We start from the raw sequence: 25,763 nt of genomic DNA, 5'->3' as shown, positions 1-25,763 counted from the left end.
TTTCAAAATAATAGCCTGTAAATGTAAGACTGGGTTTAATGCAATTGATGTGGACAGTAAAAAAAAAAAGCCTGATCTTTACACTGAGATATCTGGATTGCCATCTGAATACAATCTTCATGTAAAACAGATGCTATAAGTTTGTGTTTAGAATAACATGACTTTATTGTTTGTGCGGGTACCTCTTTGAGTTAGCTTTTGGCAATATTTGGCTTTCCCCATAGCCTGTAGAGTGGACATTTTGCTTTGCTATCTTAAAGTATATTTTTCCCATTGTAACACCAGAAATATATAACTTTTATTGTTCATCTTTCAGATAAAATGTTGTAAAATCATAGGGCTAGAGAGATTCATGTGTTCCATCTATGACTCCCACAGGATGAACAGCTGTCAGGTCAGTCCTCACTCTGCAGCCCGAAGGCATCAAAAGCTGGGAGAGAGGAAGAGCTATTCTGCAGACGAGCACAATCACACAGCTATCTGATGGCCACTGTGTCTGAGTCATCCTTGAGTGACCCCTCCATCGATCGAAAACCACAGGTTACTACTTACACTGTCCTTTTTGGCAGGCCAACACGATCAAGGTATAGCAAAATTCACAAGCAATGCTGATAAGCTAATAGTTTGGTGTTGTATACATTTTGTTAACATTCAAGGTTTATTTTATTATAGAGCAAATGGTAAGCATACTGTGAAAAGACCTATTTAAAGCCAATCAACAATTAAGCACAATGATTAAAAAACAAAAAACAAAAAAAAACAATCGGTTGAACTATATGATATTCAAGCCCCCCCCCCCCCCCCCCCATGCATGACACCTTTCTGGCATAAGAAGGTCTATTTAAAGTATATATAAATTCAAAACCTTTTTCTCCATCCATTTATGGCTAGCCTAAAGACAACATTACAGGCCTGGATGCAAAGTAATTGGCAATATTTATCACATATTTAATAAGCAGTGTTCAAATCATTACCCACGCATGCTTATTATTCTGACCCAAAAAAATAAGGAATCTTTACATGGACTGTAAGATTAAAATGCAATACTCAAGAAAAGGACATTGATAGAAATGTATTGTTATTTTAATATAGAAATTATTTGCTTGCTTTTAAATTGTTAAAGTGTATGTAAGCCAAATATTTTTATTTTGGATTTGGATAGAATGGGGAAGGTTAGATTTTTTTGTTGTCCCATCAAGGAGATTCTTCCTTCACTTCCTGTTCCACAGACACAGCAAAACATAAAAGGAGATGTCTCCAAAGCAAGAGGACATCCTCCTTAGACAGTTCTGGCTATAGCAGGTTTCCATATTGGAAGATTTTCTCCTGAGCTCCTGTTCCTGTAACAACTCAAAAAAAGTGAATTTTGCATAACTTTCTGTACTAAAAGCAATGGAAACCATAATTAATAAAATGGTTGAATATTTGCAGCAGGGACACAGACAACAATAAAAACTTGACGTAGCTTCTAACCCTTCAATATTTACCCAAAACCAAAAAACTAAGTTTTGACTTTCCTTACACTTCAAGACTTATTAGTTAGGTCAACTATGTGACAGGTAAATATAAACTATGAAGTTAACATAAGGAAAAGAGGACTTTTATGCATAGCCATGTACGTAATCCTAAACACTTATCTCAAGCAACATGCAGCCAAAGTTAAGACAGTCCAAATGGATTGCCTCTCATATTTCATAATTTGACATGTGTCATTAATTGACACTTGACAAATGTCAAATGTATATCTCCTTTAAGATGACATGTGTTTTTACTATTTTCTAGCAACAAAGAAATAAAATATGAACTTTTTATGTAGCTTCCATAACTTAATCGGCTTTCAGACAAACTATGTCATCTGATTTTAATGCATACGTAAAGCAATCTATATCATCAATAGCAGATGTAGACAGCGAACTACGTGATTACTTTTCTAACCAACTAGCAATCAACGTGATGAAGCTACTTTAATATTGGAAACCTTTTAAGAGCATGACAGAGTTTTAGAAGGGCTTTTTCAAGGGAGATGGACGTTTTCCAAGAGGGAACCCAAACCATACTCTTCCAGATGAACGAGAGACATGAAAGTTTGTCATTACGTTTCCCTTTGTTCTCTATTTTATGGCCATGCCACCCAGTAAAGTTGTCCTAAATGGCCCAAACCGACATAAACTTCAAGAGAAAGAAAATGAAAATGTTATAAAGAAAAAAAATTCTTCAATGGAAAGTTCTCAAGCTTCAGAAGTTTTTGTGACTGACAACTTTAGCGTTCTCTTGAATGCAACTCAGATATTCTGAAAACTTAGATGTTTGATGGAAAACACAAAGCACGCATAGTAATTCTGATCACACTGGGAGGAGGGGATTTATATAACATCAATATCTGTATCTGCAATCTTTTCAGGGAGCTTCTTGCTAGTTCGGTGTTCTTTTACAGGATTGCTGTTACTTAACTCTTTAATACAAGGATTGACTTGATGTTGTGGCTACCTAAGCAGAATTATTTAACATTTTAGTATGTCTTTATGTTTATTTTTGTAAACTCAATTCTATTCTATTTTTACCAGGCAAGTACTAAAAACACTACGGTGGTTAAAAATAATTTTTTGTCCTTATTTTGGGTATTCTTTTGGGTATTCTTGGGCGTGTAAATTTGCTTAGTAAAAATGTAGTAAAAAACTCAACGGTATTTCAGAGAAGCTAAATCACAAAAGCTTAATTTAATAATTTTATATATGACATAAGTTAGGATTAGAAGATATAAGTATAGAAAAAAAAATAATACTACTACTAAAATAATATTCAAAGCTAGTCCAACATATGATTTTGTTTACATACATGAACATCCTCAGCAGCATTTAAAATTCATAAATGTGTTGTTTAACCTGTACATTCCCAATAGGAAGGAGATATGAGCGTGTCAAGTTATCTTATGAAAGGTCACTATGAGGGTTATTAACGAAAGGAAAATCCACTTTGCACTGCAAGTGCGCTTGAAAGTGCACTAAAAGTGCACTTGGAAGTGCAGCCGCTATAAATCTAAGAGGTAGGTCTGAAATGAGGGGAAGCTCTGCTGATTTTATCATCCAATCACGTGCAAACTAAAATGCTGTTTTTTATTTTCCTTGCATGTCCCCCTCGAATCGACAGCGACTTTACTTCCAAGTGCACTTTCAGTGCACTTTCAAGTGCACTTGCAGTGCAAAGTGGATTTGCCTTTAGTAAATAACCCCCTGTGTGTTTGTATCTTTTCCTCTTTTTACTTAAAGTAGTACTTCACTCTAAGAGGGTGGGGGTATTCCCCCCTCCTCTAACACTTTTGGACATTTTATGGGGGTGGGGGGGTGGGGGGGCGGGAACAGGTACCTAGTTTTGGTAGGTACCCTTTCACACTTCCGGTCCGGCCTAGGCCAGCGATGGCGAACCTTGGCACCCCAGATGTTTTGGAACTACATCTCCCATGATGCTCATGCACTCTGCAGTATAGTTGAGTATCATGGGAAATGCCGTTCCAAAACATCAGGGGTGTCAAGGTTTGCCATAACTGGCCTAGGCGATTCCACTGGAAGTTCGCCCCCCACCTGCAACTTCTTCAGACATGTCACAGGTCCCATGAGGCTGTGGGAGCATTCGCATAGTACAGTGCAGTCTACACATGTGTAGTGGGAAGCCGGCTGTAATGCTGCAAGGAGTCAGCCAGCTTCCCATACTAAACTTGCTGGAGATCTGAAGATCGGCAAAGAACCAGCCCGGGTGAGGACAGCAATGTTCCTGCATTAAAACTCAGCAGCTACAGTATTTTTTTGTAAAAAGGCTGAAGATCCTTTTTAATTATTTCTATTTAGCTTTTTCAATAAAAAAACTTAAGTGGATGCTCATGAGTTTGAAAAAACTTTGTATTGTTTTTTTTTAAAGGCTAAGTTCACCTTTTATTAAAAAAAAAAACAATAAATACACATATTTTTGCAGACAAAAAATGTTGCATTAACTATTTTTTCACAGGAGCCTACACAGCATTGCACCTGTGATCAGTGAATCAGGCTCCTCCAGACACTGCCTACAGCATTGTGCCCATACCTCTGTACAGGCTGTCAGTTTCAGAGCTTAGTTTCAAGTGGAATGTAAATGGACTACAAGCGCTGATCAGCACACTTGCAGTCTATTTAAACTACAAGTCTGTCTGTAGCAGTATTACTGTAGATGGAACTTGTAGTTTATTCATTCACAGATCCCTGCAGGGGTAGCCCCTCAGAGCCTGTGCTGATTTTAAATGTGACAGCAGCTGTGGGAGAGAGCACCCCCCACCCGCTGGCACAGGGTAGGGGGCTAAGGGGGAAAAAGGGGTCGGGTTGAACACGTTACGCCCTAAATATGGGTGTAACACATAACATGTTTAAAAGGTAAATCTATCCTTTAATAACTTTATTTATTCTTATTATGAAAAACTGTGGCAACAACTATTCAGTGCTTTACAAAGTACACAGATAATTCACATTAGATCCTGTCCCAAAGGAACTTACAGCCTAATATTACTACCACTTACAGACAAACCAGTAGGGCCAGTTTGAGTGCAAGTAAATTATTCTACTAGTATGTTTTTGGAGCAAAACTGAAAGATGTATTAAACCCCAAACCAAAAATGTATTATAGTGCAGCTTACCAGTCATTAAATGTGGTGGCTGTATCTATTTTCTCTTCTTTGGCATTTTTCTCTCTGTTTTCACCTTGTGATCGGGCAAGTGACAAATCTCCTGTATTAGTGAGACACAACTCTGGAGGAATGAACATAGGAAGCACAGCAGACAGCAGCACTGTTAGTCTGGAGGGAGGGGAGTGTTAAATGTATTAGCAGATTTAGATATACTAAGAAATTGAAGCCAAACTCCAGCTCACACTTTATAATCAGTTACAGCAGGCAGTTTTTTTATCTTTTGAGATAAAGGTTTTGCATGTATAAACTGATACATTCTGCTGGAGAGCTGGATCTTGTGAAAAACAACAGACTTGCTGGCTGGGTCACCAGATGAAAATAAAAGAAAGAAAGCCTAAAAAGGAAACAAATGCAGTCATCACATCTAAGAATTGGTAAGCTGCAATATAACAAATGTTTGCTTTGGGGTTTAATACTGCTTGAAGCATGCAGAAGAATGCCATGGTATGGGAAAAATGTACAATTTGTAGGATAGACAGAAAGCATCTGTTCTATAGACCATGTCCTATGGCTCATTGTTTCAAATATGCACAGTTGCACATTCTAGTGGTATACAGATAGTGCTTACTTCAGCATTATTTTGTAGAATAAGGTTTCCAACTAAAGAACTATCGTCCAATGTTTTTGCTTAGCTGCCACATCTCAAGGCTTCACCGCAATCAGCATTTCTTTTAAAGAAAAAAACATACTGGGCATCCTAGAGGTGCACTTGGCTGCCTCTACAGGAGTCCTCTTTGCCACGGAGTAAGCTACATAGTTCCAGCTTGCACTCATTAATTCAGATTAATTAGAATTTAAAATCTGTAATTCAAACAATATCTATCTATCTATGTATCTATCTTTCTCTCTAAAACAGAGATTGTATGATGACAACTGCCACGTCACTGGCTCTAGGATTTTTTTTTTTTACAAATGAGGGAAAAATAATATTAGAGCCTGGCATGTGAAGGATAAATAACTCCTTGGGTCATGTAGTTAGATGTAGGATTATGCATCAGCCATTGAGAGGTGTGATTGCCAGCTATGGAGGTGCCACATGAAATCAACACTAAGGTTTCAACATTCTAAGGTAAGTGATACATGCGGGCATTTTTAAAGTCATTAGGCACACTAGTATCATCTTGCTTACACATTGGGGTTGATTTACTAAAGGCTGTTCACTTTGCAAGAGAAATTTACCCTAGCTTAGTGAATGTGGTAAACAATCACTTTGTAATGAATACCCAATCACAAGCAAGGAAAATAAAAAAAATGATTTTTTTCTTGCATGTGATTGGATTATGAACAGCAGAACTTTGCCTCATTCATTAAGTGAAAGTGCAAAGTGAGTGATTTAGTACATCAACCTCATTGAGTATTGAGTATACTGGTATATGAATAATAATGTAATATATATTATATGAAATATATCATATAATACATATGTTATTGCTGGTAAATTATATTGTTAGCAATTGTACTTGCAAAGCTGCCAATTTGGACATAGAGTTGTATATACAGTAGCTGTCATTAAAACGCAACAGTAGTACTGATTTTTGTCAGGCTATTCTAAGTGTTTAGCTTGAAGTGTATCTCTAGGCAAAACCTTTTTTGGACTTGGATAGAGTGGGAAAGGGTTAGAATGTATGTTCTTATTGCTTTCTATGTCCCCTTTTGGGAGATTCACCCCTTTATTTGTACCAGTGACAACTGTCACAGAGAAAGAAAGTGAGAGAAATGCTAAATATTAGAGTAGTCCCCAGAACAAGAGGTGAGGGGAAATGTTCTGGTGGGAACAACTGTCCAGTTCCTCTCAGTAAATTCACGTTTGACAGTTTCAGTAGAATTAAATTTATCAGACTATAAAATTAAGTTATCATACCTTGATCTGAAATATACTTCACTTTGCACCACCATTGGAACATATCTTGGGGTAGTTCAGGGTTATGCGGGTTCCTTTGGTCCCCTTGGTTTTTCCAAAAACTCAACTCTTAATGTGAGACCATGCCTTTACCTAGTCCCTAAACCTAATTCTTAAACTTAAAAAGATAATATATTGCAGATTACCGAACCCTGGATGTTGTTGCTGCTTCATATTTTGTTTTATGTTTATGCTTTATCCTTTATTCTCACCTGGTGATCCAGCCAATAAAACACTTTCTGTCTTAAGTTGGGTACACACGGGCCGAATGTTGGGAGACAATGGCCGGTTAAAGAAAAAGTCCGACATTCAGCCCGTGTGTACGTCGGTCTGTCTGACAGAAGCCGGCCGGCTTCTGTCGGATGGGCATGCTGGAAAGCCATCATCCGACCGTCTCCAGATCAGTGCTCTAAGCCAATTGCAGAGAGCACTGATGGGATTGTTCTGGCAGGAGGGACCCCTGTCAGAACACAACAGCTCAGAAGGGAAGATAGTTGAACTAAACTAACCTAACATGGTTATTACAGTGGCTCCGACCGGAGCTGACAGTTTTTTTTCATTCATCCCCACGGGCAAAACGTATAGTGTGTATCCGACCTAAGGGTGACTCCTCTATCTATGGAGGAGCAACAAAGACACACTAGGACAGTAGCATTGTCTGGAGAGTGTAGTGCTAAATGAATCAGTAGACTTAGGCAAGCCATAGACAGACAGTGTTGACATGGGGATCCCTCCTGCAGAGAAATTATCTTCTCCCGATGGGGCGGGTGGGGGAAGCTGTACCCTCTGGGGGAAGACAGTCATTATCACTAGTGGCTATAGCAGCCACTTGCGACAATCGCAGGTGAATCCGGCTGGCTGGAGGTACCCAAGTTGATCTATTGATCAAAATGGTACATTCAGCCTGCCCAATAATTGTTCAAATCTACATTCAGCCTGCCCATTAACGATTTGAATCTCCTCCGGTTCAGCAGGATTCGAATCATCCATGGCCGGCCTTAGATGGACTTTTTACAAGTGTCTTAAAAATGAAAGCCTAACTCCAGCTAACATTATTTAAGCAGTTATAGAATTTTTTTAATATATTTTTTTCCTTTTTAGGATAAAGATTTTAACTAAATGAGTAAAACTGGCCATTGTAATTACCCCTACCAGTGTTGAATGGTTTGTCTCAGCCCTTTGATTTACACTTTTGCTGTACATCTTTAAAGGAAGTTGAAAAATAACAGAAGGATCAACAGATTAAAAAAAACTATGTACAGGAGATTCCAAAAAACAATCACTGCTTTGTTAATGCTAGTGACTGGCTGCATCATATATGCCATTTTGGTTTTTACCTTTAGTGCCACTTTAACCTGAACTTATCCTTAAATCTAACACTTTATTTCATCATTGCAATATTTTTGTTGTTTTATGTTTATTGCTTGAATCCACCCATAAACCATATGGGAGTCTGTCTATGATATTGTCATTGGACAACACACTGATTCCACTACTATATTCAATTGTTGGACAAATGATGCAAATACTGTATGTGTGTGTGTCAAGCATTTGTCCTAGAATGACAGGTGGATGATCATTTTACAGATGTGCTTAAGCTCATTCCAAAGATATTACATCAAACACTATGTCTACCAATGTGGTTGTACAATTGGAGTCTGAATTTGTTAGATCGGGCATCAGGGTTGATTTACTAAAGGAAAACAGGCTGTTCACTTTGCAAGCAAATTTTACCTTAGCTTAAAGAGTATGTTACCCCCAAATTTAATATATGGGTATGTTGGACCATGCACTTGTGTCAAAACATATCCTGTCCTCTTTGTATTGCTTATTTTGAGTGAAATACCTGTGTTTCTGTCAGTTCCCATGCTTTTCTATTTCAAACTGACCCTGCTAGGCATGAGAGCGCATCCATCACCATGTGGTCAGTTTTTTGGCTCCTGCCTGTCCTCCAATGATCAGACTTATGCTGAAATGCCCCCCTGCAAAGCCATTCAATGGGAAGATCAGTGTACTTCTGTTTCTCCACACCCACCTCTCTAAGCCCCTTATGCAGCTGAGAACAGAGATTATGTGATCACTTAAAAAAAAAAAGAAAAAATATATTTGTTTGCCTTTTTTATATTACAATAAATGGGTTAATTGAAGTACTATGGACTAGTGATTTGGTATTTTGACCTGAATCACCTTATATTATTTATGCCCATCCACTGTTCATCCCTGAACTTATAGTGGATGTTTTGGTGAGGTCCAATACAGTGTAAAATACAACCTGCACAGTCAAAACATAAATATGTGTGCATGTATCACAGTGTGTGAAAACAAGTTGCCCGCTTGACACTGTTAAGCCTCGTACACACGATCGGATTTTCCACAGACAAAGCATCAGACTTTTGTCCGAAGGGCATGTGCCGTGAACTTGTCTTGCATACAAACGATACACAATTGTCTGCCAACAAACACAAACGTAGTGACGTACTAGACGTACTACGAGCCGATAAAGAGGAAGTTCAATTGTCAGGCGCCACCCTTTGGGCTCCTACTGCTAGTTTGGTGAGTGTTGATTTGCGCTTTTCATTTCGCGCTTTTCATTTCGTGCTTTTCAGTTTTGTTTCTGAACGGCCGTTCGTCAACCAGACATGTTGCGGAATTGCGGAATCGGAGGAGATAACCTGTTATTTATTATTGGCCTTGGGGTGCTGCTTTGACCCAAGTCCAGTCCAGGAACAGGAGGAGGAGCATTGTCATATGCCTTTGCTACGGGAGCTCCAGGAGAATAATCTGGATGATTTCGGAATTATCTCCCGATAACGGACCCCTGATTTCACCAACTCTTGGCATTGTTGGACCCCTATATTAAGAAGCAGGACACATGCATGAGGCTTTTATTTTATTTTTTGGTTGAATAATGATTTGATTTGGTATATTTTCTATATTTTTGGATGCATAGAATGCACTTTTTGTTTAAGTTATGTTGACAGATAGCATCTCTAATTTTATTTGTTTTCTTTTTTTAAATCACAATAAAAAAAATTGTGTAGAATAATACTTGGCTATGTGTTTTACTTCAAATGACAGTTTGGGAGTAGGCAGTTACATTAAAAAAATACAATGTAAAATTAACAAGGGACACCAACATAGTTGTATCTTTGATCTTAAAAACTACGGGATAATGGTGTTGTGGTAACTTGCCCAAAAAAAAAAAAACACAAAAAAAACAAGCATAATAATATTATTCTTGATATCACTAGAAAATAAAAGCCTTTTAAAATACGTTTGGCAGAACTCCATCAGTATCACCAGCAAAGCAGCTTCATTATTATCCCATTAAAGAAGAAGAGAATTGTGCGCTGCATTTCGAGATCTCATAATTTGCCACGTCACGAATGTTAATTCTCCATTACAAATGCTAGTTTTACAAGACCGACCGCTTCTGGCTCGTCCTTGCTTCCGAGCATGCGTGTTTGTACTTTGGACTTTTGTCTGACGGACTTGTGTACACACGATCGGAAAATCTGAAAACAGACATTTGTCTGCGGAAAATTGAAAAGCCTGCCATCCAACATTTGTCCGCGGAAAATCCGACAATTGTCTGATGGAGCGTACAAAAGTCTGTCATCACACAATTCCCGGCGGAAAATCTGATCGCGTGTACGAGGCTTTAGAGTGATTTCACCACACTCTCAAATACCAATAAAAATAAAATAATAATGTGCAGCGCAACTACATATCAAATATAAAATCCAGAAATTGAAAATATATATGCACAGAAAAGTCCAATGTCCATATCTCCAATCACCACTATGATAAAAAATGATGTGTCCTTAATCTTCACATCAAAGAAATCTCTGTAACACCCATGCATTCTACCTCGTGTGATTACAGTTTGCTCATCTCCTCCTAAGATCACTTTGCATGTATTGAGGTCTAAAAGCACCTAAATCTACATGCATTAGGGGCTGGTATAAGGAAGTGGACTCCAACTCCTGGTCCCTCTCAAAATTCATAAACAACTCAGACATATTATGTGTATAAAAGAGAAGAGAGGAAAATGAATAGTGTTCACTGTAATTGTTAAAACTTCACAGGAAGCCTACTGATGAAGTCCAGCCCCCAGACATAACACGTAGGGCAGAGCCTAGATGTTGAAATCACTACGTGGCCATCTTGGAATTGCTGGGTGGTGAGATTGGTTCAACACCTTTACTGATGCTTTATGTGCAAATGCTGATACTAGTACATGTGGTACTTCTCTTTTTGTAAGAGCAGTTTTAATGTTTTTTATGCTGAGTTTTAATAAATACAGTGAGCACTAATAGTTTCCCCTCTTCTCTTTTATACACATGATATGTCTGTGAGCTGTTTATGAATTTAAGAAGGGCCAGGAGTTGGAGTCCACATCCTTATAACAGCCCCTGATGCTGATAGATTTAAAGTGTTACTAAACCCATGACCCTGCATTCGCTATATCTGGTCTACCACAGTACACAGAACATGGAAATGCAATAGTTTTAGTAAATATAAACTACTAAATAAATTTTCTCATCAGCAGTTAGAGCAGTCTTATGACTTCTATCAGTGTCTGGTTAAAGCTTGTAGGATGAGTTTTCATTCTGCTATAACTGTACTATAAGGCTACAGGACCCCTGACACTCTGTCTGGACAGTGCTGATTGGCCTTGTGGTGATCACATGCACTCTCCCAAGAAAAAAAAAAATTCTCTAGCAATACACAGCAAACTGAGCATGTACAACTTGTCCCATAGCCTCTGTTCTATCAGCCAATAGATTGGGGACAGTGGAAGAAGGGAATGGTCAGAGAAGACAGGATCAAACAGCATTTTTACACAATGCAGAGGAGTAACCCCTTAGGTTCCACAGTGAGTATAACAAGCATGTTTTACTGCATATACAGACTGGTTTTACTGTTGTAGGTTTAGTTAAGTTAGTTTAGTTAAAGTTAATTTTTTTTTCTTTACACATTTGTACTAGCTACCTTTCTACAGATTTTAATATACTTCCCAGGTGCCGCACTAGTAAGCCAAGAATGATGCTCAGATCCAGTATATTCCTGAGCTTCCTGTTACATAAGCAATATGAACAATAAATAATCACTCTTTCTTTCACTAGACTGGTAGTGAGTAAGAGCCAGTTCACACCACTTGTAAATTCTGTTATACAGAATTTATATAGTGGCAATAGTTTGCGCAGTGCCAGAACGCATGGTACCATAGTACCATGCAGCTTGGTGCAATGTAATTTACAAATCATGCCTGGCTTACTTTTTTGCACATTCCTGTGTGTTTGGCAGCTCATTGAATACATTTTTTAAAGTTTTTTAAAGATTTAACCATTTTTATCGCTATATTTGAAAGCTACAGCTAAGTCTTCAAATGCCGGTCCATGTACGTCCTCCCGTTCTCACACCGCCGGTGCGCTCTGTGACCGCAGAGATCTTCAGACTAATCACGGAAGTGATTTTTCTTCGAGCTGTCAGCATGAGGAAAAGAATAAAGCCGGTAACCGGCTTCTGTTAGAGGGACATCAATCCCCTAAGTAACAACCAGTGCTGCTAATCGGTGCCCTCCAGTGCTGCAAATCCGTGCCCATCAGTGCCATCTATCAGTGCCCCTCTTTACTGTTACTCAGTACCCACTAGTTCCACCTATCAGTGCCCATCAGTGCTGATAATCATTGCCCATCAGTGCCTCATCATCAGTGCCTCCTGATCAGTGCCCACCAGTGCCACCTATCAGTGCCCATCAGTGCCACCTATCATTGCCACCTCTCTGTGCCATCTATCAGTGAACATCAGTGCCACCCATCAGTGCAGCCTAATCAGTGCCTCCTGATCAGTGCCCACCAGTGCCTCCTGATCAGTGCCCATCAGTGCCACCTATCAGTGCCCATCAGTGCCGCCTATCAGTACCCATTAGTGCTGCCTATCAGTGCCCATCAGTGCTACATCATCAGTGCCCATTAGTATAGCCTATCCATGCCTATCAGTGCCACCTCATCAGTGAGGGAGAAAAATTAGCTCTTTGCTAATTTTTATAACAAAATGTAAAAAACGTTTTGTTTTGTTTTTCTAATATTTTGTTTGTTTTGCAAAAAATAAAAAACGCAATTGTAAATTAAATACCACCAAAAGAAAGCAAGCTCTATTTGTGTAAAAAAAATGATAAAAATTTCATTTGGGTCCAGTGTTGCATTACCGCGCAATTGATATTCAAATTGTGAGAGTGCTGAAAGCCGAAAATTGGCCTGGGCAGAAAGGGGATATAAGTGCCCAGTAAGCAAGTGGTTAAAGGCAACCTGTGCTAAGGTAATTTCCAGGCTGCTATTCCTATCCTCCTCCTACTAGCTGTCATGCTGATCAATTATCTTCAGAACCTTCTGAAACACCATACTGTAACAAGCATGAAGACCAAGAGTTCTAATTTCACTTTCTAAACTACAGTACATGCTTGTTCTGAGTTAGTGTTAGAAAATACAAACCAGACCCTGCCAGATAACTAGAATTATCAAAACGAGGTCAGTAATGGCAAGCTCTATATTTCTCTCAGCACAGGAATCCTATAAATGATTAGCACTCAAGCACAGGAGAAGCACTGAGGGCTCCCATGTAGAACACAGATTTCTAATTGAGCATCAATGCCATGGAGAACACAGCCAGATGTGGAGTGAGGAATAACAGTTATGCAGTTAATGTGCCCTTCTCAGATATCTAAAGAATTATATGTAGAATGTATTTTGGGTGGTGTATTCAACATATATATAGAGAGGTCTGAAAAAACATTGTCATTGTATGGGAGATCTCCCTAGTGGGGCCATGGGATCTACATCAGTTTAGGAGGAGATTTACTACTGACTTGTTTTGATTGGAGTCGCCCTTTAATATGCTTTACATATAATGCTTGAGCTATGGTCACTATCTTATCTGATCTATATTATTTATATAAAGTAATAAACAAGTAAGTCGATTCTATGTATACACAGTTCTAACATTAATCACTAACCTTGATTATTTTATCCATAAATTCAAGATTATGTTAAGTCTTCATTTTTTCATCTTGTTTTCATTTGCAGTCTTTTACGGTCTGTACATCAATCTGCAAGTATAAGTAGAAGCATTCCAGTGGAGCACAGACTACGGAAAAGTGAGTGAATTCCTAAGACTTTTCATTTGTGTACGTTCCATGTCACTCCAAATGAAATCAAGCTTTTCCACTCTCTTTAATGTCATTAGACTTGTATTTGCACAACAGTTCTCTGCTACATCCCTTTTATCACACTTCACACTAACCTGTGCATCTTGTTGATGCAGGCATCTGAAAATAGTTACCATTTGTTCTATCAGGGTAAATTTGTATTTGCTCTTTCTCCTTTCAACATCAGAGATTGCCTGTAAATGATATAAATGGATTTAATGTCTGCATGTAAATCTCATCCCTGCATTATGCATAAAGTCTGCACAGCTGACTGTTTATACTAAAGAAACAATACTTTACTCTTGTAGCCATCGCTCCAAGAATATATGAAAATACAGTATGTCAATTGTAAATGTTAATCTACTTTAGTACTATACTTACCGTACCACTTTAAATGCCAGCAACATACACTTTTATTAGTCTAAAACTATACTGATACAATAACATGGGATAAAGAAATGAGTGTATGGGTGGCATATACAGGGGAAAGGTTAATGTAACCCTTGTTACCATAATAAAGATAAATCTAATACAATATATTGCATACTGATAATCTAATGCATGACATACTGATAAACAGTCATTGGTATACAACTTTTTGTGTTTGTTGCATTGATATATTTTATGATTCATCCTACACGGGGTGCTATCCTAAATCAATAACTAGACAAGTCAGCAATTTTGTTACTATTATTTTATCTAGACCCATCATTTTCATAGCAATTTACAGTGTAAGCGTGCCCATTACCAGGCAGAATTTTGTAGATGACTATAGAACACAAAATGATCTGTTATTATAGTGGCTTAGTAGTTGTTTTTATGGTATTGCAGTCCTGGGGCCTTGGGTAAATATTCTCTGAATGGATTTTGCATGTATGCACATGTGTTTTCAAAGGTCCCTAATTTCCCTCCACCATCCAACCAAGATATATTGGTTGATTGGCTGCTGGCGGTATTGGTCCTAGTATACATGTATGTTTGTAAGCAGGGCCGTCTTTAACGCAGGGCAAAAGGGGCAGCTGCCCTGGGCCCTGTCATTGCTGTGGGGCCCAAAGCAGCTGCCACTTAAGCCCTGCGCTGCCCGCAGTTTTTGCGGAGTAGCGGGGGGAGCCGATCCCCCCTGCTCTCCCAAGCGGCTACATTCATTATACAGGAGAGCGGGACAGCTGCGGGCTTCATGTGTTTGAGCCCGCTCGTCCCGTTTCTCCCTCTGTCAGGAGCTGCGGACCCTAGTCAATGACAGAGCGAGAGCGGCGCTCTGTGTTCCTCCCGCCCCCACCCCCGCCTGGCAGACCTGTGTAGCACACAGCCGAGTGAAGTTTTCTGGCTGTGTGCTGGGTCTGATAGGCTGGGACTGTGTTCCGCCGTGTGATCAGGTAAGAAAGAACAAGGTGAAGAGAAGGGGAAGAGGATTCATTTGTTCAGACTGCAGAGAATTGCTGGTACAGAGGTGGACATGGGGGGTACAGAAGTGAGAAGACATGGTAGGTACAGAGGTGGACATAGGGGGGGGTACAGAGGTGGACATGAGGGGGGGTACAGAGGTGGACATGGGGGGGTACAGAGGTGGACATGGGGGGTACAGAGGTGGACATGGGGGGGGGTACAGAGGTGGACATGGGGGGGGGTACAGAGGTGGACATGGGGGGTACAGAGGTGGACATGGGGGGGGGGTACAGAGGTGGACATGAGGGGGGGTACAGAGGTGGACATGGGGGGGTACAGAGATGGACATGGGGGGTACAGAGGTGGACATGGGGGGTACAGAAGTGAGAAGACATGGTAGGTACAGAGGTGGACATAGGGGGGGGTACAGAGGTGGACATGAGGGGGGGTACAGAGGTGGACATGGGGGGGTACAGAGGTGGACATGGGGGGTACAGAGATGGACATGGGGGATACAGAGGTGGACATGGGGGGTACAGAAGTGAGAAGACATGGTAGGTACAGAGGTGGACATGGGGGGGGTACAGAGGTGGACATGGGGGGGGGTACAGAGGTGGACATGGGGGGGGTACAGAGGTGGACATGGGGGGTACAGAAGTGAGAAGACATGGTAGGTACAGAGGTGGACATAGGGGGGGGTACAGAGGTGGACATGGGGGGTACAGAGATGGACATGGGGGGTACAGAGGTGGACATGGGGGGTACAGAGGTGGACATGGGGGGGTACAGAGATGGACATGGGGGTACAGAGATGGACATGGGGGGTACAGAGATGGACATGGGGGTACAGAGATGGACATGGGGGGTACAGAGATGGACATGGGGGGGGTACAGGGGTGGACATGGGGGGGTGCAGAGGTGGACATGGACATGGGGGGTAGAGAGGTGGACATGGGGGGTACAGAGGTGGACATGGGGGGGGGTACAGAGGTGGACATGGGGGGTACAGAGGTGGACATGGGGGGGTACAGAGATGGACATGGGGGGTACAGAGGTGGACATGGGGGGTACAGAGATGGACATGGAGGGTACAGAGATGGACATGGGGGGTACAGGGGTGGACATGGGGGGGTACAGGGATGGACATGGGGGGTACAGAGGTGGACATGGGGGGTACAGAGGTGGACATGGGGGGTACAGAGGTGGAAGGGGTACAGAGATGGACATGGGGGGTACAGAGGTGGACATGGGGGGTACAGAGATGGACATGGGGGGTACAGAGGTGGACATGGGGGGTACAGAAGTGAGAAGACATGGTAGGTACAGAGGTGGACATGGGGGGGGGGTACAGAGATGGACATGGGGGTACAGAGATGGACATGGGGGGTACAGAGATGGACATGGGGGTATGGAGGTGAACAGAGGCGGTGGGGGGGTACAGAGGTGAACATGGATGGGGGGTACTACAGAGGTGGATAGGGGGTACAAAGGTGGACATGGGGGGGGTACAGAGGTGGACGGAAAGATAAAGAAGTGAACGTGGATGGGGGTACAGAGCTGAACACAGAGGTGGATGTGGGGTACAAAGGTGGATGGAAAGATATAGAGGTGGACATGGGGGGGGGGGGGGGTACAGAGGTGGATGGGGGATACAGAAGTGAGCTGTGGATGGGGGGGGGGGAGAGGTAGACAGGGGGTACAGAAGTGAGCTGTGGATAGAGGGGTACAGAGGTGAGCTGTGGATAGAGGGGTACAGAGGTGAGCTGTGGATAGAGGGGTACAGAGGTGAGCTGTGGATAGAGGGGTACAGAGGTGAGCTGTGGATAGAGGGGTACAGAGGTGAGCTGTGGATAGAGGGGTACAGAGGTGAGCTGTGTATGGGGGGGGGGGGACAGAGATAGACAGGGAATACAGAAGTGAGCTGTGGATGAGGAAGCAGAGGTAAGCAAAGTGATGTGCAGAGGTGACCAATAGATAGTTACTTTGCGGGAGGGAGGAGGATATGCAAGTACTGCCCCTTGTGCTGATTTTTTTCTGTGCCCTGTATGATACAAACACCTCAAAGTACACCCCCCAATCCCCGTGTGTCATCCTGGACTCCTATCTCCCCCCTTCCCCCATTATCTTGAACTCCCCCATCTCTCCCCCCCCCAATCATCCTGGACTCCCATATCTCCCCCCCACCCATCATCCTGGACTTCTCTATCTCTTCCCCCCATCATTATTATTATTATACAGTATTTATATAGCGCCAACAGTTTGTGCAGCGCTTTACAACATGAGGGCAGACAGTACAAGTAGAATACAATGCAATACATACGTTTATGTGTTTGTTTTGTTTTTTCGAATGTTGGGGCGGAGAGACAATTTGCATGGGGGGCCCAAGAATTTTTTTTGCCCAGGGCCCAATCAATAGTAAAGACGGCCCTGTTTGTAAGACTGGGCTGGGAACATTTTTTTTCTTCTTTTAGGTCACTGACTAATATAAATGGTTGAATTTGTTTTGTAAAGCTCTGTAGAATTTGTCAGCGCTATACTTTATAATAAAAAATATGATTGAAAGAGATATTCTACCATGCCAAAGATTCTTTCAATAGCCACCAAAATTCCTCCACGAGACTCCATCCCATACACTGCTTAATTATCGCTAATAAAGATCTAATTTGTTGCATAGCTACCTTAGTAACCCACTGGATCACTGTTTTGTTAAACATTAACGTGAAACTGACCTGGCCTAAATCAATTCTAAGGTAACAACAGTCCTGAAGAGAGTGTGGAGACATTGTGGTGCCTGAACATACTTGTATTAGTCTTCAAATTCATTCCTGTAACTCTGTAAAGCTGCCTGGATGCCAGTCCCAACCCAGGCTTTACAAAGGACCTCAAAATTCCCAAGACAAGATCCCATCCCCAAGCCCCACCCCCTGACAGGCAGAGAGTTAAATCAATGAAGGAATCTAATCTATTCTAATCTTGACTTTGGAATAAGTTGAAGCCCCTTTTTTTACAAGGGTCAATATCCAATGGTGGCTCCACAGGCACAAAGGTAGCACTTTGAAGACTAATACATGCACACCACTGAAATCCTATAATACTGATGGACAAATCAACCTGGATTTGATTCTCCAAGGTTTTGCCAAACCTTGTCCACACTTGCAGGTGAATCCTGAGCAAGAGAATGGAGCAAATCTTGTTTAAATTTAAAAATCTTTAGGACTTATATGGAAACTACTGTAAAAAAACAAAGAAATGGGAAGCTGGGCAATGTCATGGGGGCCATGTACATGCTATAGCAGGCAGCAATTTGTTTACATACCAGTGCTGCAGTTGGTGCCAATAGTTGTGGCAGAGAAAGGGTTAAATAATATGCTTGGGAGATGCCCTAAAGTGGAACTCCAGGAATTATTTAATTTTTTTGCAAAAATAGATAGGTCTAACTTGGCTCACTGTAGGTATCCATATATGATATCAAGAGGGCTGCTGGGGATGTTGAAATCACTGTAGTAGTCCTCACTACATACAGTGATAGCCACGATCCTCTGGGTGCCACTCTGCTCTGTACACTAAAAAGAGGGAGTCGCTTGCTTGGTATTGCAATTTTTTTCAATAGGCACAAGCATTCTCTGATCAGATGAGGTGGAAAGGAGAGGCAGATGATGTATACAAAGGAGCATGGGGGAGCTCATGTCTTTAATGGGGGTGGTACTGACACAGCCCAAAATGATCCTCAATGGCATAAAAGGGATATGGTCCATAAATATTTAGACAGAATAAAGGTGGATAAAGCACCTGTACTAGATGGCATCCACCCACGGATCCTAAAAGAATTGAGCGCTGTCATTTCAAGGGCATTATTTCTAATTTTTTAGGGACTCGTTAAAGACTGGAATGGTACCACTGGATTGGCACAGGGCCAATGTGGTGCCCATATTTAATAAGGGATCACAGTCTTTACCAAGTAACTATAGACCTGTTAGTTTAACTTCTATAGTCGGGAAGATACTGGAGACTTTAATAAAAGACCACATAGAAGAGTTCTTGTTGGAAAAAAAATATTTTAAGCAACAGATAACATGGATTCATGAAAGACAGAAGTTGTCAAACAAACCTGATTTCTTTTTATGAGGCGGTAAAACCTTGGACAGAGGGGTCGCTGTGGACGCGGTATACCTCCACCTTGCAAAAGCTTTTGACACAGTTCCCCACACGGCTCATGTTTAAGGTAAAATCTACAGGCTTAGAAAGATCAATTTGTAAATAGCTAATGGGTTTTTTAATGCATTTTGTATTTTGCAGAGATGCAGGGAATTTTTTTTTTTTTTTTTTTATTCTATATTTTATTTTTTCAAACACAGAAAAAGAAAAAACTACATTTTCATATTCATATATATATATATATATATATATATATATATATATATATATATACACATATAAAACAAATATCGTTATTGCTGCTTCCAATTTGCAGAGTAACTTAGCACATTGTGATTCAGTTTTTAGTAGACACATATGACTTATTATCAAACAAGACAGAAAAAGAAAAAGAAAGAGAAAAAAAAAAAACATTATTTAGGTTCTCTTGCTCTTCTCTCCCCCCCCCCCCCATAATGACCCATCCTGCTCTCCAAGCACATATCCGTACTCCCTGGTGTAGACCAGAAGAGACCATGAATTCCATTTTTTATTAAATTTCTCCACCTTACCCTGTGTAATCGCAATGCCTTTTTCCATGGCGTATATATCCGCTACTTTTTTTAACCATAGTGAGGGAAATTTTTTAACATGGGTTCCTATGGAACATGTTCACATGAAATCATTTTTGTGCCTCTGCGTTTTTGGAAAGGGTCGGGGACTTTTTTTCCCGCAAAATGCAGCGTTTTGCATGTAATAGAATTCAATGGACCCGCATCCAAAATGCAATTTTGCCGCGATTTGCATTTTTATTTATTTCTTTTTTTTACACTGTATATAGCTGGCTGCTAAGGAGGAGGACGGGAAGCCGGCCGCCGCGTCCTTAACAACCGATGAGTCATCAGCTGTCAGCTGGCTTCCCGCTCAATGTAAAAAAAATGCCGGCTAAAAAAAAATTGTGAAAAAAAACAGCGTGGGGTCCCCCCTAGGTCCATACCAGGCCCTTGGGTCTAGTATGGATTCGGAGGGGACCCCCACACACCAACATTTTTTTTTAAATGGCGTGGGGGTCCCCCCAAAATCCCTACCAGACCCTTATCCGAGCATGTAGCCCAGCAGGTCAGGAAAGGGAGGGGACGAGCGAGCGCCCCTCCTCCTGAACCATACCAGGCCGCATGCCCTTAACATGGGGGATGGGTGCTTTGGGGCCGGGGGGGCTTGACCCCATGTTGATGGGGACAAGGGCCTCTTCCTACCTTGCCTGGTGGTTGTCGGGGTTTGCAGGCGGGGGGCTTATCGGAATCTGAAAGCCCCCTTTTAACAAGGGGGCCCCCAGATCCCCCCAATGTGAATGAGTATGGGGTACATCAATGTACACCTACCCATTCACTAAAAAAAAGTAGTGTAGTGTTAAAAAATACAGTAGGCAGTTTTTGACAAGTCTTTTATTAAAAATCTTCTCCACTTCTTCCTCCGGTCTTCCTCTATCTTCTCCCGCATCTTCATCCTCCATTCTTCTCTTGCTCCCCCTGCTTCTTCTTCCGCTCTTCTTCTGTCTCCTTTGTCTGGTGTTCTTCTTCCTCTGCCGCCGCTCCAGCCGATGACCCTCCGCCGATGCTGCGTCCCGCTGATCTGTCGGTGCCGATGTCCTGCATTTCTTAAATAACGACGAGGCGTGGCAATCGTATTACGTCATCCTGAGGCCACGCTCCCTTGTGACTCACCACCCGCTGCATGATGGGTCCGTGATGTCACAATGGGGCGTGGCCTCATGATGACGTAATCCGATTGCCATGCCCCATCATTATTTAAGAAATGCAGGACATCGGCGCCGACAGATCAGCGGGAAGCAGCATCAGAGGAGGTTCGTGTCGGGAGCAGAGGAAGAAGAACACCGGACAAAGAAAACAGAAGAAGAGCGGAGGAAGAAGCAGGGGGAGAAGGAAAAGAACGTAGGATGAAGATGGAGGAAGACCAGAGGAAGAAGCTGAGAAGAAGAAGATTTTTAATAAAAGTCTTGTCAAAAACTGTCTACTGTATTTTTTAAGACTACACTACTTTTTTTAGTGAATGGGTAAGGGTACAATGTACCCCATACTCATTTACATAGGGGGTCCGGGATCTGGGGGCCCCCTTGTTGAAGGGGCTTCCAGATTCCGTTAAGCCCCCCGCCTGCAGACCCCGACAACCACCGAGCAAGGGTTGTCGGGAAGAGGCCCTTGTCCCCATCAACATGGGGGCAAGGTGCTATGGGGTGGGAGTTCAGAGCCCCCCTGCCCCAAAGCACCCAACCCCCCATGTTGAGGGCATGCGGCTTGGTATGGTTCAGGAGGGGGGGGCGTTCGCTCGTCCCCTCCCTTTCCTGACCTGCCGGGCGGCATGCTCGGATAAGGGTCTGGTATGGATTTTGGGGGGACCCCACGCCATTTTTAAAAAAAATTTGGCACGGGGTCCCCTCCGAATCCATACTAGACCCAAGGGCCTGGTATGGACGGGGGGACCCCACGCTGTTTTTTCTCTCAATTTTTTTTTAGCCGGCAATTTTTTTGTTTACATTCATCGGGAAGCCCGCTGACAACTTGTTAAGGATGGCTTCCCAGCCCCATCCTTAGCAACCAGCTATATACAGTGTAAAAAAAAACTCAAATCGCGGCAAAATGAAACGCTCAAAAGCAACATGCATAGATGTAAATCAAGCCTAAAAGACAGAATTCAGAAAGTGGTGGTTAATGACTCGTACTCGGAATGGTCTAAGGTTATCAATCGTGTACCCCACAATTCAGTGCTTGGACACTTACAGTACTTTTTAATATGTTTATAAATGATATAGGGTCTGGGATTAAAAGTAATGTTTCTGTTTTTGCAGATGAAACTAAGCTATGCAGTGGAATAACATCCTTACAGAATGTCTCCAATTTACAAGCAGACCTCAATCCACTGCCTAATTGGGCAAATAAGTGGCAAATGAGGTTTAATGTTGATAAATGCAAATTTATGCACTTGGGGGCTAAGAATATGCATGCATCATACATACTAGGGGGGGTACAACTGGGGGAATCAATGGTGGAGGATCTGGGGGTTTTGGTAGATCATAAGCTCAATAATAGCATGCAATGCCAAGCTGCGGTTTCCAAAACTAGCAAAGTCCTTTCATGCATTAAGAGAGGTATGGACTCCAGAAAAAGAGAGATATCATTTTGCCCCTGTACAATTCATTAGTAAGAACTCATCTGGAATATGCAGTTCCGTTTTGGGCACCAGTTCTCAAAAAGGATATCAGGGAACTGGAGAAAGTGCAGAGAAGGGCAACCAAACTGATAAGAGGCATGGAGGTGCTCAGCTATGAGGAAAGATTACAGGAACTGAATCTATTCCCTCTTGAGAAGAGGAGATTAAGGGGGGATATGATCAACATGCACAAATTCATAAGTGGTCCATATTGAGAACTTGGTGTTGAGTTATTAACTTTAACTTTAAGGTCATCACAGAGGACTAGGGGGCACTCTTTAGGTCTAGAGAAAGAAAGATTTCATCTCCAAATACGGAAAGGTTTCTTCACAGTAAGAGCTGTGAAAATGTGTAATAGACTCCATCCACAGATGGTTCTGGCAAGCTCAGTAGATTGCTTAAGAAAGGTCTAGTTTTCTCCTAAATCTACACAATATAACTGGGTACTAACATTTATAGGTAAAGTTGATCCAGGGAAAATCGGATTGCCTCTCAGGGGATCAGGAAGGAATTTTTTCCCCTGCTGTAGCAAATTGAAGCATGCTTTGCTGGGGTTTTTTGCCTTCCTCTGAATCAACTGTGGGTGTAGGTTTGTGTATATGAGATTGTATTTTTTTTTTTTTTGGTTGAACTTGATGGACTTTTCAACCTGACTAACTATGTAACTATATGTAACTATGTAACTATGATGAGTTGAGTGACTCTCTGCCTTTAGTGTGCAGAGGGGAAACCACTGAAGAAGCACTCAGAAGATCACGGCTATAACTCTATGTAGTGTGAACTACTTCAGTGATTCTCAGCATCCCCAGCGGCCCTCTAGATATGAGATATGCATACTTGCTGCTTGGTTCAATGTAAGTTTGCAAGAAAGATAATTGCTGAAGTTCTGCTTTTAAGATGCACATGGTGTTTTGGAACAGTAGAATTTTCACAAAGAGTCTCGGTGACAATGTACACTCATAGCTCCCAACTGTCCCCGATTTCAAGGGACTGTCCCCGATTTGAAACAGTCTCTCTGTCACTCTTTTCTCCTCATTTGTCCCTCATTTTGCTCTGATCTATATAGTTGTATATAAAATGCACCATTTATCTTTCAAATCATGTTTTCCAGTGCTAAACCTTTCATTCAAACTCTAAATTACTGCATTTGTACATTTCAAAAGCCAATATAAAGGAATAGTAGTTTTTTTGTGATATTCTCATTTAAGGGGGCTTGGCAGGGGGTGTCCTATGCCTACATACTTTTGTTAATAGCTGTCCCTTGTTCCCATCTCATAAAGTGGGGAAGGTTGTACACTGGCAGTGCATATTTTCCTGTCAAATTGATTTTTTTTTTTTTACAATTAGCTTGAGTAGATACAGAAGCAGCTCCCCAATCTGATTCATTTCAGTAAATAAAAGGCTAGTTAAGGTAACTTTAGCAGAGATACATGTTTACTCATCAAAGGATAATAGACATGCTTGACCAACAGATATAGATCAGTCCATAGATGATACAGCAATGTAAAACTTAAAGAGAATTGGCCAAAAATGACTGAGTGTCAGGTATTTTACTACCTGAATTAAGATACAGCAGCTGACCCAGCAGTGTAAACAGTAGAACAATTTTAAATAGAAAAGCATTTGTTTGTCCCCGATCTACGCATTTGTTTGTCCCCGATCTCGCATTTGTTTGTCCCCGATCTTGTTGAGGAGAGATGCAGACGTGAACGTATACGTCTGACGGAGGGAGGGGCCTGAAGGTGGCGCCGGAGTGCGGACGGAGGCGCGCAGGACAATGTGGGGCGGTGTACTGAGGGGGAGCGGCGAGCAGTGAGACTGAAGCCGCCGTCCCCGGGACACTAGAGAGGACGCGGCTGCTGTACTTATCACTCACAGCAGCAGAAGGAGGATTAGACCGGCGCATACAGGGCGGGCGGCGTGGTGGGGGATCGTTGCCGCTCCGCGCTGTCTGTGCATGAGAGGACGCGGCCGGCGTCCCGGCCATATCAGACAGAGAAGGAGGAACAGATCCCCATGTATAGACCCTGGTAGTGAAGCATAACGCTAGAGTGGATGGTGGCCTGGACCCTCTCTGAGACGGAAACCAGGGTCAAAAAACAGAATCTAAGCCGATGAACAAGTGACATCTCCCCCTACCCCACCTTACACTGGTCCTATAGTGGAGCATATCGTGTGGAAACAAATTCAACGCAGCATATTGCTTAATAAGGAGCTGGTGAGTTTTAGCATTGAAGAAAAACTCCTCTCCAGGTATGATTTTTTTTTTTCCTCTTCATTGTTTTCAAGATCTTCCTTAATTATGTGATGATAATGAAAATGGACTGATAATGCAGGAGGTGTAAACATAGGTGGAGGAAGGAAGGAGTAAATGAGATTTTGCCCACGTATCCCTGCGTACCATTCCTGGCAGCTACCTGCCGAAGTCCTACAGGCATTTTTCAGAAGCATGGTCATATAGGAAGAAGGTGGGAAGCTGAAATTAAATTTATAGAACTATAAATGTATGGGTCACTTGCTATATATTTAGTTTAACAGTGTTGGCAGAAAAAGCCTTACGGATAGACCGAAGGATAGGGTGGAAGCCGGGCACTCTGTCGGGTGACGGGTTTGGGCATACTGCCAGTAAACCTGTTGAAGTATGAGAGGGCGTAACCAGAGAACAGTTGAACCAAAAACTCCTAGGGAGAGCTTAAATACAATCACAATACAGAAATATCTGAAGGAAGTAAATATTAAAAGCCCGGTTACCGAAATGAAGCAAGCAGGAACAAAGGAGAAAAAAACACAGTTGAAACAAAAAGGGGGACAGGGGGAGAGAGGACTAGAGAAGAGATGGAGCATGAGGGCGCCGCTGCACTGAGTGATCCTGAGGAGATAAGGAATATAACATCTACCATAAGTAAAGAGGAGATGACAGAAATGTTCATGAAGTTAGAAAACTTTATTAAAACAGAAATTTCAAGTGTGCGATCAGATATGAGCCATCTCCTACGCAGAGTGGAAGAAATAGAAGAAACGGCTGACTCACAGGCAAAAGAGATACAAGACCTAAAAGAGCAAATGAAGAAAATGCAATTTGATAACCGCCTCATGATGTATAAATTAGAAGAACAGGAAAACCAAAGCAGAAGACAAAATTTGCGTATAAGATCCCTCCCTGAACAACAAAACGAGGATTTGAGAGATAAGATGCA

At 41.9% G+C, this 25,763-nt stretch overlaps 1 protein-coding gene across 2 annotated transcripts in view; it reads left to right on the top strand.

Moving 5' to 3' along the window:
* The window catches only part of LOC141139707 (uncharacterized), a 352,695-nt gene that overhangs the window by 228,882 nt on the left and 98,050 nt on the right, over window positions 1-25,763 (top strand). For both annotated transcript variants that reach the window (XM_073626089.1, XM_073626088.1), the window contains exons 4-5: window positions 379-584; window positions 13,697-13,767. In XM_073626089.1, coding sequence (XP_073482190.1) covers window positions 379-584; window positions 13,697-13,767 — 277 coding nt within the window. The remainder of the gene's footprint in view (window positions 1-378; window positions 585-13,696; window positions 13,768-25,763) is intronic.

This window comes from Aquarana catesbeiana, linkage group LG04 (genome assembly GCF_042186555.1).
Source record: "Aquarana catesbeiana isolate 2022-GZ linkage group LG04, ASM4218655v1, whole genome shotgun sequence".
NCBI classification, from domain to species: Eukaryota; Metazoa; Chordata; class Amphibia; order Anura; family Ranidae; genus Aquarana; species Aquarana catesbeiana.
The sequence above is the reverse complement of the archived record's forward strand: the minus strand, read 5'-3'. Positions and strand labels throughout refer to the sequence as shown.